Here is a 16933-nt window from a genome sequence, read left to right on the forward strand (position 1 = left end):
TCACGTCTCTGAAGGAAGACGACAAGAATTCCTGCAAATTCATTTTTTCTTTGGAGAAAGGGAGGGGCAGGCAGAATGAATTTCTCTGGGTGAGGAGGCTGCTAAGAAGCCACTAAAGGGGCCTGAAAGACCCCACAAACTAGAGTCAGATCCACAGAGCCTAGAAGGAACCTTGAAATTCTTCCACCTCCTTACTTTGCACATGAATATCACCCACCTGTATCAACAAACACTACCAGGAAAGTGGTCCAGCCAGACCCTCTTCCAACATCAGCTTTTCTTTATCTACTCCCCCCATCCAAGATTCATTCCCAGAAGATCCAGCCTGGACTTGAGTCTGTTTTAAACAAACAAAAAGCCCCTGGCATCGTGAAAAGTATTATATCACAAGACCAATGGCAGCCGAGCCCTCATCTCTAACCTCTTCAAAGATGTAACTGTGAACAAGAAAGAATTCTTATTCAATTAAGTCTATTTTTTCTTATCTTTCAGGTACACCTTCCAGCAGGTAGGTACAGCCGGCTTCCAAATGAAGCCTCAGTGAAGCCAAAAGAACATAATCATGAAAATGTTAATGTCCATTAGAAAGTAAGGGACCCCCAAACAGGATGGCTTCATCAGGGCAAAGAGCCACTTCCAAGGGCAGCTCAGTCTATGTGGAAACTCCCAGAAACCTGGCCATTTGCCTAGCCATGGTCTCAGGTCACCTTTAGTCCTGACTTCTTGCCTGAATATCACACTGAGATCTGACTACCTATTAAACACTGTCACTTGGACACTAATATGTCTAAAATCAAACTCTTGATTCCCACCGGCCCCATGCCCCACATGGTACTCCTTTTCCAAGCTTCCCCATGTCTGTGAATGTCCACTCTGTTCTTCGCTTACTTTGGAAAAAGTACGTGGACTCCTTTATATCTCTCCTTTCCTCTCTCACCACACACTGAATACATCGGCACATCCCGTTGCTCTAGCTTCAAACCCATCTATCTGACCATTTCATCAGCTCCCTAGTCCACATCACCATCAGCCTGCATGTGGGATGCTCTCCTAGCTGAGTTCCTGATCCCACAGTCTGTTCCCCACTGAAGCCAGAGGGATTCCCACACAATCCACGTTACTCATCTGCTCAGACTCTCTGCCTGCTTTGTCACTCACACATCTACAGGGTCCTGCATCTTCTGCTCCTTTCTCTTGCCCCTCTTCACCCTGCTCTAGCCTCATGGCCTCCTTGCAAAGCACACTCCCACCTCAGGACCCCGTTTTAACCACTGGTCCCCAACCAGCCTCCCCACACCCCATACACGCTTCATTCAGGTCTCTGCTCAAAAAGAGACTTCCTGACCACCCTGTACAAACAGCATCATCCCCACTCCCACCATCTTCTGGTCACCCACATCCCATCTCCTGCTTTATTTTCCTTATGGTATTTCTGTCCACCTGACATTCTGGTTGATGGTGTGTCTCCTCTTCTAGAATGTAGGCATCGCAAGTGTGGGGATTTCTCCTGTTCGCTGTTGGATCCAAGCATCCGGAGCGATGCCCAGCCTGCAGCAGGCCTGAGACAGATGGTAAATAACAGAATCCATCATTTGATGAGTCCATAAATGGACAGCATATTCAGTTGGCTTCCCAAGCTCCCTCAGGTCTGTGGTTCCAAACCTGACGCTGGTGTGGCATACAAGTCAGGCCGCCGGGGCCACAGTCTACACCTTCTTCTTCCCAAGGGAACACAGAGGCCCAGCTGGGCAGGTGTGCAGACTTCTGGGCACATCACTGCCCCCTCCACACAGAGAGTTTGGTGCAGAACCCAGAAGCGCTGCACTCCTCTGGAACTCAGCCTGTTTTTCCATCCTACCTGGTTCTCACATCTTTGACAAACTAAAATCACGCCAAAGTTAAGATCCATTTGGGGAGATTCTAATGCCAACATCTTGGATTGTCTTGTAAATTTTGAGAATTATGACTCAAGAGACTCTTCAGGGCAGGGGTCCCCAACTTCGAGGACCTAATGTCTGATGATCTGAGGTGGAGCTGACATAATAATAATAGAAATAAAGTGCAAAATAAATGTAATGCACTTGAGTCATCCTGAAACAACCCCTGGCAACCCCAGTCTGTGGAAAAACTGTCTTCCATGAAACTGGACCCTGATACCAAAAAGGTTGGGGACTGCTGCTCTAGGGAAACTGGTGAGGCTAAAAATGCTCTCTTCTGAATTATAGTTGGAAATGGGTTATTTAGAGAGTGGGGGTGGGGAATAGGGAAGCGGGGCACAAGTTATTTAGTGCTCTGAGTGAGGAGTAGGAGGAGACCACAGCAGAAATAAGATCTAAGCACCCCCTGGTTTCCACAGTCTTAGATCATTTGCTCACACACTGCGCTGATCAGCATCCTGCTGGTTCTCCAGGGAACCCTCAGGAGGTCTCTCTCCTCTCCAGTCTTCTGTCTTCTAAACTCTACTCATCCTGCACTCCTTTATTCAGGGGTTCAGCCTCAGCTCATCTTCTCTGCACCACAGCCTGGGCACTCTCAAGGCACTAGGCTGGAACAATTATTTGTTGCCCAGGATTCAAGATCATTGTCCTTTGTCACCTGGTGCTCAGGGTCTCAAATATCATGATTTTATATATTTTTCTTGGGTTCTTTTCCAAGTGCAAGAGTAAGTACAGTCTCTGTTCCTCTACCTTAGCTGCAAGTAGAAGTGTGGTTATTGAGTTTGAAAGTGCTTTTGATACCGTAAATAAAATAGTTTCTTTCAAAATGGTAAACCCATCGTCAAAGTTAACAACTTATGCTCTTCCAAAGACACTGAATGAAAAGATAAGACACATGAGGAGGAAAGATTGGCAAAGCATAAATCTAATAAAAGGATCTGTATTCTGAATATATAAAGAACTCTAAAAACACAGTAAGAAGAAGATAACCCAATTTAAAAAGGGGGCGGAAGCAAAAGTCTGAATGACATTTCTCCAGACAAGTTGCACCAATGATAAATAAACATATGGAAAGATGCTCAACGTCATTAATCATTAGGGAAATGCAACCAAACCAGAAGACCACATCTATGGGGGTGACGAAACGAAAAAGACTGACCACACCAAGCATTAGTGAGGGTATAGAGGAACTGAGACTCAGACATTGCTGATGGCATTTCTTGAAAAGCTGAATACACCTACCATGTGATCCAGCTATTCACTCTTAAATTTTTCCCCAAGAGAAAAGCATAAATCCAATGAAAGATTTACATGTACATGTTCATAGCAGCTTCATCTGAACTAGCCAAAAGCCAGGATCAACCCAAATGTTCATTAAAGGTGAGGAGATGATGAACTGTTATATATCTATACAATGGAATACTGATCAGCTATAAAAAATACTGGATATACTGTGTATATCCAGCTATAGTGGATGGATATACACAACTGGATCATCTATACACAACATAGATGAATCTGAAAATAACTGTGCTGAGTGAAAGAAGGTACTTCCCTGGTGGCTCAGCAGTAAAGAATCCACCTGCAATGCAGGAGACTTGGGTTTGATCAAGGGATTGGGAAGATCCCCTGGATAAGAAAATGGCAACCCACTCCAGTATTCTTGCCTGGGAAATCCCATGCACAGAGGAGCCTGTTGGGCCACAGTCTATGGGGTCGCAGTGTTGGACACGACTGGTGGTTGCCTGGGGTGAGGGTGGAGGACAGGAAGGGACAGGAGTGAACAAGCGGAAACTCCTGAGGGAGGGGGGTTTGTCCATTATCTTGACTGTGGTGATAGTTTAATGGGTACATACACATCTCAAAACTTACAATGGTACACTTTCAAACTGTGCATTTTACTGTATGCCAATTACATCTCAACTATATCTCAATTAAAAATAAAAGCAAAAACAAACCCTATTAAGTTAACTAAAAACCCAAACTATCACTAAGAAACACCTACTGGTGTTACAGCATAACCACCCTCACCCCCTCAAAAATGAAATGCTCGACAGATTCTGGGAAGGGTAAACTTCATTTAACCATATCTTCCATGATGTCCAAGCTGAAAAACCAGGGAATCTCAGATCAACTCCATAAAAGGTGGAAGTGTTACATAAGCATGCATTTTTTGGCTGAGACTCTTTTTTCAGCTTTTATGATTATTTCACATGTGCCTCACACTGTGATATTTGTAAAATTAAAAAGTATATTCTTTTAGATGAAACTCAAACTGAAGCCGTACACAATCACACAGAAACTTCTAATAGTAGTAATAGTAGATACTATCTAATACCTGGTAATAATTGGCAGGTGATACCACCTACCAATGGCTATTAAGTTAGTGGATCAAAGCAGTTAAACATCATCAACGGTTATAAACTTTCAGGAAGTAGCAGCAACATGGAAACACCCAGTGTCAGTTGCGGGGGCATAGACATGTAAGAGCTGACACTTGCAACAGGGTAAGTCAGGGTTCACCTATCCCCATCCACTTCTGACCAACTAGAGACTTGTTAGCTTGGCTTCCTCTTCTGTCTCAGGAAACCACTCTCTGCCTATTGCATGCTTTGGAGTATCATTAGAGGTGAGACATAAGCTTTTATTCATCCAATGCTATCCCACCAAACTTCCAGAAGACAAGGCTAAGGAGAAGAGGATATCACGACACTGGATCCTTTCAATCTTTTATAAGTTTTTCTTTCCTTTTTTTTTAAATGTGGACCATTTTTAAAGTCTTCATATTTGTCACAGTACTGCTTCTATTGCTCATGTTCTTGTTTTGGGGCCATGAGGCAATGTGGGATCTTAACTCCCCAACCAGGGATCGAACCCACATCACCGGCATTGGAAGGTGAAGTCTTAACCAGGTCACCAGGGAAGTCCCTCCTTTCAGTCTTGAAGCACAAAGTAATCTAGTGACTGACTCATAACATTAGCTCAAAAGAGTACCATCTAATCTCCATCAAGTGGAAATCACACCACTTTTGATAATGAACAGAAAAATGAACAAGTACCACAATAAGCTCTATCACTTATGAGAAAATCCTGGTTTTTATGGGAGGAAAAAATCCCCTTATTTCTTGAGTTGAGAAATTACACCAAATTATATTCAGGCTCTTTAATTGAAGCCCATTTGTATCAGAGGCTATTAGTCTAATAAAGCCATTTGAAACAAAAAGTACAGACAGTTGCCAATCTACATACATTTGACTTTCAAAAATAATACATGGCCCCATTCCGCTTAGCAGTGATGCTTTTAACAATTTCACCTAAGTAAGCTTTCTATTGCCCTGCGTTTTGTGCCAGCCCTGAGCCTCACTTTGGCCATGCCCCCAAACCGCATCCCAGCTCCCAGATGTGGGAGACACTGCCATATTTTCCTTGTATCTTATATCTCTTACCTATTCGTACATCCTCACCTATGCATCTTGCTACGGACCGGGAGTGCCAAGGCGTTGCGGCCACCAATACTGTTAGAACACTGCAGGTTTACGTGGGCTTCGTGCTTCAGTCAGAGCATCACTGCCTCAGGCCGTGTCTTCTCCTTCAGAGTTAAAGAATTTTTGGAACACAGCCCTTTGTACATTAAGGACAATCCATATAATCCAAAAGCAAACTTCCTCTACAACCCACAAATCTATTTACAGAGCTTCCAAGGCACAAGCAATGGCAGACATTCATATTTCAACTCTAAGTGACACCAGTCTTCTATACCTGGTTTTTGCTCACTACATCCCTACCTTTGCTGCAGGGCTAGAGCTATGGAGATTTCTAATTCTCTGAGAGAGAGGAGAAAGATCAGAAAGAACGTAAGTACTCTGACACACTCAGAAAGTTAGCTCTGCCACTTACCTACTGTGTGACCTTAGGTAAGCTACCTAGCCTCTCTGAGCCTCACTTTTTTCATCTGTGAACTGTGGATAGTAAATGTCAAATACATACCTCACATATGTGTGCTACAAGAATTAAAATGATAATATTTGGAAACTGACCTAACCCAGCACCTGGCACATAATAGCAGCTCACTACGAACTGACTGATGTTTATTTCTTCCTCACAACCTTGCCATCTGAAACATAAAAAACAAGGTTTGAGCAAAAATAAACTTCTGGAAAGAGAAGAGCCTTAGAGGAGCAGTTGAGAAGGCCCTGGCTTTCCTAATGCCTTGTCTAAAATTCCTGTTGCTGCTTTTACACGATACCCATCTCCAAGGCAGCACTGATCTCTGAAGTCTGTCTAGCACTTCCACACATGTCTGCAAGAACCATCAGTTTGTACCTCCTCTCTGGAGAGAAATTTGGCAGTTCCATTTCAAGATATTTATTCTATGGATATACCCATAAATGTCTAAGGATATCCTAGCAGGTAATTACTTCAGCATTGTTTCCAAAGTGAGAGACTGAAAACACCTCAAATGCTTGTTCATCATAAGGCTGGTTAAACAAAACCAGTGTAAATAATAGAATATACGTATAACAAATGTAAAAGGAGTCAGGTGGCTCTGTACGTCCAATAAATATTTTTAACTTAGAAAAGACCCAAGCAGTGTTTAGTGCTGCCATTGCGGGCAGGGGCAGGGGGGAGGGAGGCATGACTTGTTCTTCCCCTATTTTTACATTCAAATGTATATTTGCGAAAACACAGAGCATCTTGAAAGGATACCCAGGGCAGACTACAGGCAAACAACCCCATCCAGAGAAACTGGCTGCCTCCAGGAGAAAGAGGAGAAGACTTCCCTTTCCCCACAGAGCCTTATGTATCTTTTGAATTTTGTACCATTTACATAGACTGTTAAGCATAAAACTTAAAATAATCTACCCCAGGATAATTTTTTTTCCCCTTTTCCCTCCCTAGAATAGCTTTCTTGTTGTTGTTGTTGTTTTTAATATTTCTTTAAATTGATTTTCTGTAATTATAAAAATTACCATGCACTGCTTTTAATAAGAAAATGAACACAAAATGTGTAAAGAAAAGGCTATAATCCCTTACACCATCTCAAGTATCCAGGGGTGAACTGGTGTGGACCCTTCCTTCCCTTTCTCCTGGCTCAGACATGCAGATAAAACATATATACACACCAGGGACCTCTGGGGTTGATTTCTATTCCACCAGGCAGAATCCAATCATAAGCCTAAGTGTAGCATTCCTTTCTTTCATCTGACAGTATATTATATAACAGTCATGTAAGAGTGATAGCTGTATTTGTTCCCAATTTCTTTATTCATTGAATCTTAATGTCTTTCTCTTCCTCGCCCTTCCTTCACTCCCGCAAATAACTTCACATAAATGGACTTCTATCACACATTCTTTCTTTAATGGAGTCCTTCTGGTTTTGGCTCCTACGCAGTCCCATTTTCTAAACAGTCTCATGGCCCCTTGGAGGGTGGGTCTGTGTGCCCAGAAGAGACCCCGTGGTCTCCCCAGGCTCACTCTTGAAGCAGGGTCCTCCGATTCAGGGGTGCCCTCTGGCAAGCCTCAGCCTGCTGGCCTGTCAGAGAATCTGGGCCTGGCCACGTGTCAAGTGTGAGTCCAGACTCCAGCCGAGGCACCGTTTGCATCATGGAATTAAACAGTCTAAAAGGAGAAGCCACTGGAAACTCTCAGCAACCCAAATCACATCTGATTGAGAGAAAGTAGCCCAAGCGACAGAGAAAAGCTCTCCAGCAACGAATGGCCTCTAGTTCCAGCATCCTTCCCTGTTTGTCCTCCCTTGCGGAGATGAGAGAACGTGATGAGTCAGGATGGGACCGATTGGGGGTACCAGTCACAGGCACCTTCACGCGGCCCGCCCCACGGGTCCGAGGCCACGGCCTGCCTGGCCTTGGCGGGGAGGAAGCAGCTGCCAGATGGAGCCGGAATGCACTGCGAGGGGATTAGCGGCTTCCGTGTAAAGCTCATGGGATGCCTCCAAGGCCCCCGTGGCAGGAGGTCAAAGGAACAAGGAGGAGGCAGTGGAAATGGAAGGTCACTCACTACCAGGCCTATTCCCACCCCGCACATCTCATGGAACACAGTGAAGGACTTGCGACCTTTGTTCAGCAAGGAGGCTAGGCTAGGAATGATCACCTTGCTTCCAGCTACGCTTACAGTTCTCTCGTCCGTGGGAAATCTTTCCTGATGTCAGGCGTTATGACGGGACTGCTACTGCTGCTAAGTCACTACAGTCGTGTCTGACTCTGTGCAACCCCACAGACGGCAGCCCACCAGGCTTCCCCGTCCCTGGGATTCTCCAGGCAAGAACACTGGAGTGGGTTGCCATTTCCTTCTCCAATGAGTGAAAGTGAAAAGTGAAAGGGAAGTCACTCAGTCGTGTCCGACTCTTAGCGACCCCGACTGCAGCCTACCAGGCTCCTCTGTCCATGGGATTTTCCAGGCAAGAGTACTGGAGTGGGGTGCCATTGCCTTCTCTGTATGAAGGGACAAGTCAATCTGATTACTGATTATTCAAAAGTTGATTTACAGTAGAGCTTCACAATTTCTTTCAAAAGGGATGCAGGAGCCTTTAAAATTCCACACACCAGCTAGTAATGTTTAAACCTTACTTGGGTGTTTCTATTTATGAGGACTTGACCTAGATCAAAGAAATCCTCCTGGACCTGAAGCACGGTAGACACCATGAGGGGCTCGAGTGAGATTTTGTATAAGAATCCTGCTGACATCAAGCCTGTACCGATAGCCCAGATGTCTTCATGGGGATGTCCAGACTCACGCCAAAGACAGGGGTGACTTAGCATCAGAGTGTTCTGTCTTATTAGGGACCCACTGATTAACTTCACAAAAGCCTGGCATGAGGAGGAGGAGGGTGCAGGAATGATTTTGGAGGCTGCCCGCCAGTTCAGCCACCTCCTGGCTGTGGGTGCCCAGGCAATGGCTTTCCTGGTGCTGGGCCTGAGTCTGCACATCCCTGTGGGGGACGATGCATCAAAGGGTCCCCAAGGACTCAATAAGGTCATATATGCACAAGTGTTTAGCAAGAGGCTGATTCCCTTCCCCAGAGCCCGTGAGGCCCCCCTGGGACCCAGGCCTTGGAACTAGACCAGGGCAGGCCACCTGGCCAGAGGCAGCCAGTTCCTCAGTGACAGCAATGCAGTGCTGGTGAGAAAAGCTGATGTAGGTAGATCAGATGGCTCACTGGCAACTGCAAGTTGGGGTGAGAGGTAGAATTGGTCTGTCGGGGTGGGAGGTGGTGACTGAAGCAGGGAGAGGCAGACGCAGTCACGTGGATCACGTATGAGCTGCAGAGGAAGCTGGTCTGAGGGGAGCAGGGAAAATGGGGCAAGTCCCTGGGGAGAAAGAGAGATGACACGGAGGGGTGAGCACACCTGGGGCAGAGGGCAGGGGCGGGAGGGGGCCCAGGAGGGGAGACCGGGATGAGCCAGGGAGGTGGAGACAGGATGACTAGAAGGACAAGCCAGGAGGTACCAGTGGATTAGGCTGGGGGGAGGGGGAGGACAGGGAATCTGGGACAAGGGACACAGGGACTTCCTCTCTGTGGATCCAGGGGAAGGCTCTACTCTTGATATAATCCTGCTTTTTCTTCCCCCCTTAAATTCGCCCAAGAGCTCTGACTAGAATGTAATGATTAATAAATGGCTTTTACTGAGAGTATCCATCTTGTGCATTAGCTGTGTTATTGTTATTTGCCATGAGTTATGTAGCTCTAATGAATTACTGTAAAAACCACTTCTGAAACCTTGGCTTTGAGATGAACAACATATCCCTCTGTGTCCAGGGAAAGGTTTTGCAAAAGTCGGGTGAGCATCCCTGCTGGAAGGGAAGGGGCGAGCGGCCTGGCGTCCGGTCCTGGGCTCCAATCCTGCAAGTTCCCAGCAAACCCCGACTCCTCTGGGCCTTAGGCCTTCAGCCACAAAAAGAAGAAGCTGAACTGGTTTATCTCCAGGGTCTGCTCAGCTTAAAATAGTCTGTTCCAGCTTAAAATACTGTGAAAATGTATTTTCTACTGAATTTTCTAAGCTTCTCGAATTAAATGCCTCACAAAATTGGCATGAAGTAGAATAATCTCTTAAATTAGGCCAACAAACATGTCCCGGGCTCTCTGTGGCCACTCTCCACCATTCCCTCATTCATCCATGCCCCTGCCTCCACACAAGGCTGGTACCAAGAAGAGTGTTATCTGTGAGCTCAGTCTCTTGCTTAGCACGGAGAAGAGGAAGGAGGATGAAAGAAATTATATGGCCAGAAAAACCCTCCATCCAGAGATGTGTCTGCCTCCCTGGGCTTCAAAGAGCTCAGCTGTGGCGGGCATCATATATAGCTGAGCATCTGCATGAAAGGCCTGTTACTCTGTTCTTCTCATCACAGCAAATTTCCCTGGAGTGAGAAAATAATGCTAAATCATAAAAAAGTGGTGAGATTTAATTCTCCATATAAATAAAAGTGCTTTTCATTTCTCACTTAGCAAAAAACCAGTACAATATCCCCCAGGCACACACAGTGACATGCCGCTTGGCCAGACCTAAATATTTCTATCTGTGTGGCTCTCTCCTTCTACACCAGGGCCTCCATAAGGGGGACATGCTGACCATCCAGACTGCCCTGACCCACCCATGCTCTGGGCTTCCAGGAGAAAAACCTGGTACACAGGCCTACGAAGACCTCACAAATGAGGCCGCCTCCTGAGACAGTCAGCAGGGAGCAGAGTGCCCTGAGGCCAGCCTCTGCTCAGCTGCAGTCAAGTGAGCCCCTGCTAGAAACCAGGCCTGGGTCCCTCCCACACTGCATCTTGCTGACCCTAGTCACTGCCCACAGCAGCTCCAGAAATGGGCCCTCATTTGGCTCCAGGAAAGATAAGAGTCTCCCTTTAACTGGAAGACTGCAGGCCATTTCAGAGTCCTATGGCCCTGGTCAAAGTCAAGATCTGGCTTAGACGGAGTGCTGGGCTGGAGAAGGTGTGAGATCCCAAAAGTGTCTGTCTGTCTTTCTCTCTCTCTCCCCTCCCTGCTTCATCAGCAGTGGAATATACATATTGCCAATAGGTGTCATAAAGTAACTCTTGTAACACAGGATTCCACCCTCAGATCTCACCAGCTGCCCAGGTGCAGATCTTCCCTAAAAGGCAAAACCGTTTGTGGTCAAGACAGACTTCTCGGCCAGAGGCCGTGCAAAGAATCAAGAGCACAGGAAAGCATCCATCAGTTCCAAAGGTCAGGGACAGAAGATGGAGCAGAAAAGAGGCAAGCAAGCTGGAGGTAGGGCTCCAGGGACCCCAGGAGTGAGGTGTGCGTGGCAGTGAGACCTGGCGAGAGGCTGGCGCTGGCCTCGGAGTAACAGGCACGTGCTTCTTCCTGCCCGTGTTTGTTCCTTATTTCCAGGTTCCCCGGGGACCAGATTTCAATGGGGACAGGACTAGAGGAAGTAGCCAAGTCTAGGGCCATCTCAAGCTATCCTGGAGATGCTGCAAAATACAAAACTATCCCCACAGAATTTAAAGGGACAGAAGACTGTATTCCTTTGCCAGGGCTGCCATAACAAAGCACCACAGACTGGGTGGCTTAGAAAACAGAAAGGAGAAATTATCTCACAGTGCTGGGGGCTAGAAGCCCCAGATCCAAGTGTCAACAGGGCTGGTTTCTTCTTTGGCTACTCCCTGTGTCTTCACACAGTCGTCCCTCCGTGTGTCTGTGTCCACATCTCCTCTTCTAATAAAGACACACACACTGGATTAGGGCCCACCCTCACGGCCTCATCTAACCTTGCCACCTCTCTCCACATACAGGCACATTCTGGGATACTGTGGGCTAGGACGGCAACATGCATTTGGGGGTGAGGGGGGACACAATTCAGCCCCTAACAGAGACTAAATAAGAACCTCATCAAGGTATTAGGTTTCTTTTGTGACTCAAGGAGCCTGACTCTTAATCCCCTTCTCCAGTTCCTGGAGATTGTGAAATTAACTGGAAGAGATTTAGACCAAAAAGGTCTAATCTAATCTTTCATCTTATAGCTGAAGCCCCCAGGCTCTGAGGAACTGGTCCGACAGCTGTACCCAAAGGGTTCATCAACTTCCCATCAACTTCCTTCCTTTAAAGTTAACACACATGCATTGTTTTTTCAAAAAAAAAAGAAAGAAAGAAAGAAAGAAATCTCAGCAGAAAGAACAATATAAAGTGAAAAAAATATGTCTCTCTTCCAACTGCCAGCCTATTCTGAAGAGGTAACTACATCTGTTACCCATTTTTCAAGGCCCTCCCAGAAATACTGGAATGCAGACACAAACGTCCATGTGTGTGAGTTATGTGCGGCACAGGTTTCTGGCTGCCTACCCAATATCCCCTCTCCTCCTTGTCCATGCTACAGGACCCTGGGTGATGTCAGGAAGACTGTGTGCCTCAGTAAAATCCTTGCCTTCACAGACCCCCTGAAGGTCTAGGGAGCCCTGGGACAGTTAGTCTCGTCAATGAACCATAAGCAGAAATCTGCTCAGGGTTTCTGGAAATCTTTTGGCTTTCATGATATAGGAATCATTCCTTCTTTCTACTTTTCTCTGAATATCTTTTCCTACCTGGAAGTGCAGATGGGAGGCCTGGTGGGGATCAAGAGAAAAAAGAAACTTGAACAAAACTCGAATAAAACTCAGTCTCTTTGTGACCCCATGGACTATAACCCGCCAGGCTCCTCTGTCTATGGTATTTCCCAGGCAAGGATACTGGAGTGGGTTGCCATTTCTTTCTCCAGGGGATCTTCTGGATCCAGGGATCAAACCCAGGTCTCCTGCATTGCAGGCAGATTTTTTACCGTCTGAGCCGCCAGAGAAGCCACAAACGGAACAGACTGTCTCTAATGGGGTCACCCTCAGAGGTGTCCTGAGGCCAGGCGGTCTGGTGGGAAGGCCAGAAACGATGCTCAGCATCCACAGTTGAAAAGTGCTTCTCAACCTTGAAGGTACATACCTGCGCACACCTGGTTCAATAGGTCTGGGGTGCAAGCTGACATTCTCCACTTCTAACAAAATGATGCCAAGGCTGCTGGTCCGAGGACCACACTTTGAAGATGAGAGGATTAGATAGCCTCTAGCTCTCTCCAATCCTGAGAGTAGCCCATGACAGGAGAGGTAGCCCCATAGCCTTTGGTCTGGTAGGCATGAACCAAGAGTTAATAATGAAGAGTTACATGTTGGGAAACAACAAGATAAAGGGCCCGAGGAAGGAATGACTGTAAAATCTCCTAAAATAAAAGAAAGCGTCCCATGGGCATCACAGTGTTCCTGAAGCACTCCCACTAAAAGGATACTAATGGGTAAGCGCCAGGCACCGTTTTCATGAAGCTATTTGGTTTTCAGTGTTGCTTGTGCTTGGCTATTTTAAAACCTGAATCACAGCAAAATGCACAAGTAAAAGAAAAAAGCATTTATGATCTAAAATGACAGATTATTAGATTTAAATGGGACACTGGGTGGAGACTATTCTAGAGTCAAAATTTCCTCATTGACAGAAAATTGAGGCCCAAGGTCATTTAAAGCTCACACTGAAGAAAGATCATTGTCCTGTATGCTTGGTGTACTTCACTTTAACGTCAGTTTTAAAACACCTATACTCCAAGAAGAAATAAAGTCAATTTAATGTCTAACTCTTCAGTTTTCAGAAGTAAATAAATAAAATATTTGAGAAAATTTTACAAAAGAAATCAAACTTAAAAACACATTTTTTCCATAACTCAACTTGATTTCAAAACTTACTACAAATCTACAATAATCCAGGTACCATGAACAGACATAGATTAATGGGACAGAGTTCAGAAACAGATATGCACTTCCATGGTCAATTGATTTTTAACAAAAGGGTCTAGTTAATTCCAAAGAGAAAGGGCAGTTTTTTTCAACAAATGGTGGGGGGGGGAAAAAAAACCCTTGACCTTTATTTCATGAAGTGAAAGTGAAAGTCACCCAGTCGTGTCCACCTCTTTGCGACCCCATGCACTATGCAATCCATGGAATTCTCCAGGCCAGGATACTGGACTGGGTAGCCGTTCCCTTCTCCAGGGGATCCTCCCAATCCAAGGATTGAACCCAGGTCTCCTGCATTGCAGGCAGATTTCTTACCAGCTGAGCCACAAGGGAAACCCAAGAATACTGGAGTGGATAGCCTGTCCCTTCTCCAGCGGATCTTCCTAACCCAGGGATTGAACCAGAGTCTCCTGCATTACAGGTGGATTCTTTACCAACTGAGCTATCAGGGAAGCCCTGAATTTATTTATTTCATAGCATACACAAAAAATAGCTTGAAATGGATCCTAGACCACAACATAAAAGTTATAAAACTTCTAGAAGAAAATTTAGGTGAAAATCTTAATCTTGAGATAGCCAAAAAAAAAAAAAAAAACACTAATCAGAAAAAAACCCTGCTATATTTGAATTTTAAATTATTGTTCCTCAAAAAATACTGCTAAGAAAATGAAAAGAAGAGCCACTAAAATTCTTACAACTCAGTAAAAAGAAGACAAGCAGCCCAATCAAAAAAATTGGCAAAAGATCTGAAAAGACACCATGCACAACACACACACACTTGCAAAGATGCTCATCGTTAATCTTCAGGGAAATGAAAATTGAAACCATACTAAGATAAATAACATATCCAGTAGACTGGCTAAACTTTTTAAAAAATGACACCACCAACTATTGTGAGTACTGGAGCAACTACGATTTTCATACATTTTGGTAGGAGTACAGTGGTACAATCACTTGGAAACATTTAGCAGCTTCTCATAAAGATAGACATGTGTTTATCATATGGCCCAATAATTCTATTCTTAGAGAAATGACAATACGGATCTGCCTACACAAAGACTCACACATGAATGTGAACAATGAACATCGTGAATATGGTTCCATTCACAATAGCCAAAAAGTGGAAACAAAGGCTCCCATCAAGTGAATGAATATACAATGGTGTTTTCTGAAATGAACTAGTATTGAGCAATAAAATAAAGGAACAAACTAGTAACACACCCAACCACAGGAATATATCCCAAAAAGTTATGCTGAGTCAAAGAAGCTGGATGTCTGGTTCTCAAACTCTGTACTACCCCGAGGCACCATGGTGAACTCACAGGTACCAAAGGGTATTTTAAATTTTTGAGGAAAACACAGTAACAGCTGAACCATGGCGCCAAGTAGTTCTACTGAGTTCTCTGGACCTAAAGGAACCATTAGGTATTGCTGCTGACTTGTGGAAAAAATGACTGATTCTCTAAAGGTGTTATGAGCCAAGAATGTCTAGCAACCTCTGAGCCAGACATGAGAGAGTACATACTCTGAATTCTATCACAGGCAATCTCAAGCTACAGTGAAAAAAAGCACATCAGTGGTTGTCTGGGGTTCAGTCGGGGGAGGACTGGGACACCTTTTGAGAAGATAGAAATGTTCCATATATTGATTAGGATGGTGACTGCACGTCAAAACTCATGGAATTTATCATATGCTTAGAATAGGTACATTTTTTCTAAGTAAATTATACTTCCAAAAGGTTTATTTTAAAATAAAATATCCCCCAAAAGTTGAAACAAATTAAAAAAAATATCCTCTCTCGTGGGCCCTGAGCATCTTTCCCAGGTGGTAAGTACCTTGGAGCAGAAGTGTGTGATGCCATTCCAGTATTTTAGCTGCCCTCAGGGCCCAGGAAAGCATCTCAGTTCATGCTCTGAAAACATGTGCTCATTAATCCCCTAATTTTCCTCACAATGAAGATGTTTCCATAAGGAAATGAAAATTGAAACCAAAGTCCAAATTTGCCATATAATGATCTTTTCATGAGAACAAAATTTTAGCTCAGCAGTTTATTTTTAGCATTCATAAATATTTATAAAGCCTTTCTCTCTTATTCCCTCAAGAGTCTAGTCACTGAATAAGGTTTCAAATGAAAAATTTTAAAGACCATTTAACCTGCTAAGAATATTTTTGGATCCCAATAATACCATGGAGAAGAGTCAACATTTGGAGACAGCTCTCATCAGCCATGTCTTAAGCTTAAACCATGGACCCCTGAGATTAGTCAGTACAGAAATCACCAAAATAGGGCCCATTGCCTGCTCCTGTAAATAAAGTTTTATTGGAATATAACCATGGCCAGTCTTTTAACAATTATCCATGGCTGCTTTCCAAGATGGTACAACTCTGCTTTTCCTCTTTGCTACAACAGCAGAGTTGAACAGTTGCCAGAAACACTCTAGGACCCATAAAGCTGAAAATAATATCTAGAGCCTGATGCTGGGAAAGACTGAAGACAGAAGGAGAAGGGGGCGGCAGAGGCATGATAGTTCGATAGCATCACCGACTCAATGGATGTGATTTTGAGCAAACTCCAGGAGATAGCAGAAGACAGAAGAGCTTGGCATGCTACAGTCTGTGGGATCGCAGAGAATCGACATAGGACTCAGCACTGAACAACAACAAGCTCTTTGCAGAAAGAAGTCTGCTGAACCCTGACCTAAGATGTATCTGATCTAAAACATGTACCGTAGAAGCCTGGAAGAGACAGAGGAGGAGAAAACCAAAACCTTTGAAGGATTTCTTTTTAAACAGGATGAAGCAATTCTCTGCAGGCTGTGATGCAGGAGGGAAGGTTATTGTTTCAAATGCAGATTTCAGGCTACTCATTTTTTCTCACAAAATGTGTAGCTTGAGGAGTACCAGGTTCTGGATTGTCTTTGACTCAAAAAAACCTACTTCTGTGGGCTGTTTCAAGCTGTAATCATCAATGGCTCTAGACGTCTACCCAGTTTTCTATTTTAAACACTTCCTGGGTGTAGTGATTCATCTATCCATGAACTCGACATTTTTATGAGCAAGATTAATTCAGGAGAGAAAAAATAAAGTGGAACTGACTTTCTTTAGTTTCCCTTTCTCCTCACAAAAACCTGACTGCTTTTCTCAGCTAAATTTAATCATTTTTCTCTAAGTTAACCAATCTTTGCCCCACCCCCAACCCCATAAGTAA

The 16933-nt window shown here is 44.6% G+C and overlaps 1 protein-coding gene across 10 annotated transcripts in view; it reads right to left on the minus strand.

Moving 5' to 3' along the window:
- The window catches only part of MFHAS1 (multifunctional ROCO family signaling regulator 1), a 112812-nt gene that overhangs the window by 32572 nt on the left and 63307 nt on the right, over window positions 1-16933 (minus strand). For 6 of the 10 annotated variants that reach the window (XM_086379696.1, XM_086379690.1, XM_086379695.1 and 3 more), the window contains exon 2: window positions 1441-1559. The exons of 3 other annotated variants lie outside the window; for them this stretch is intronic. In XM_086379696.1, the coding sequence (XP_086235822.1) occupies window positions 1441-1559 (119 nt within the window). Of the gene's footprint in view, window positions 1-1440; window positions 1560-5494; window positions 5527-16933 lie in introns of those variants that run through there. One more of the 10 variants, XM_086379700.1, reaches the window with a different exon arrangement.

Source organism: Bos grunniens, chromosome 27 (assembly GCF_055505025.1).
Source record: "Bos grunniens cultivar Pamir isolate PY7600 chromosome 27, Bosgru_T2T1.0, whole genome shotgun sequence".
Taxonomy (NCBI): Eukaryota; Metazoa; Chordata; class Mammalia; order Artiodactyla; family Bovidae; genus Bos; species Bos grunniens.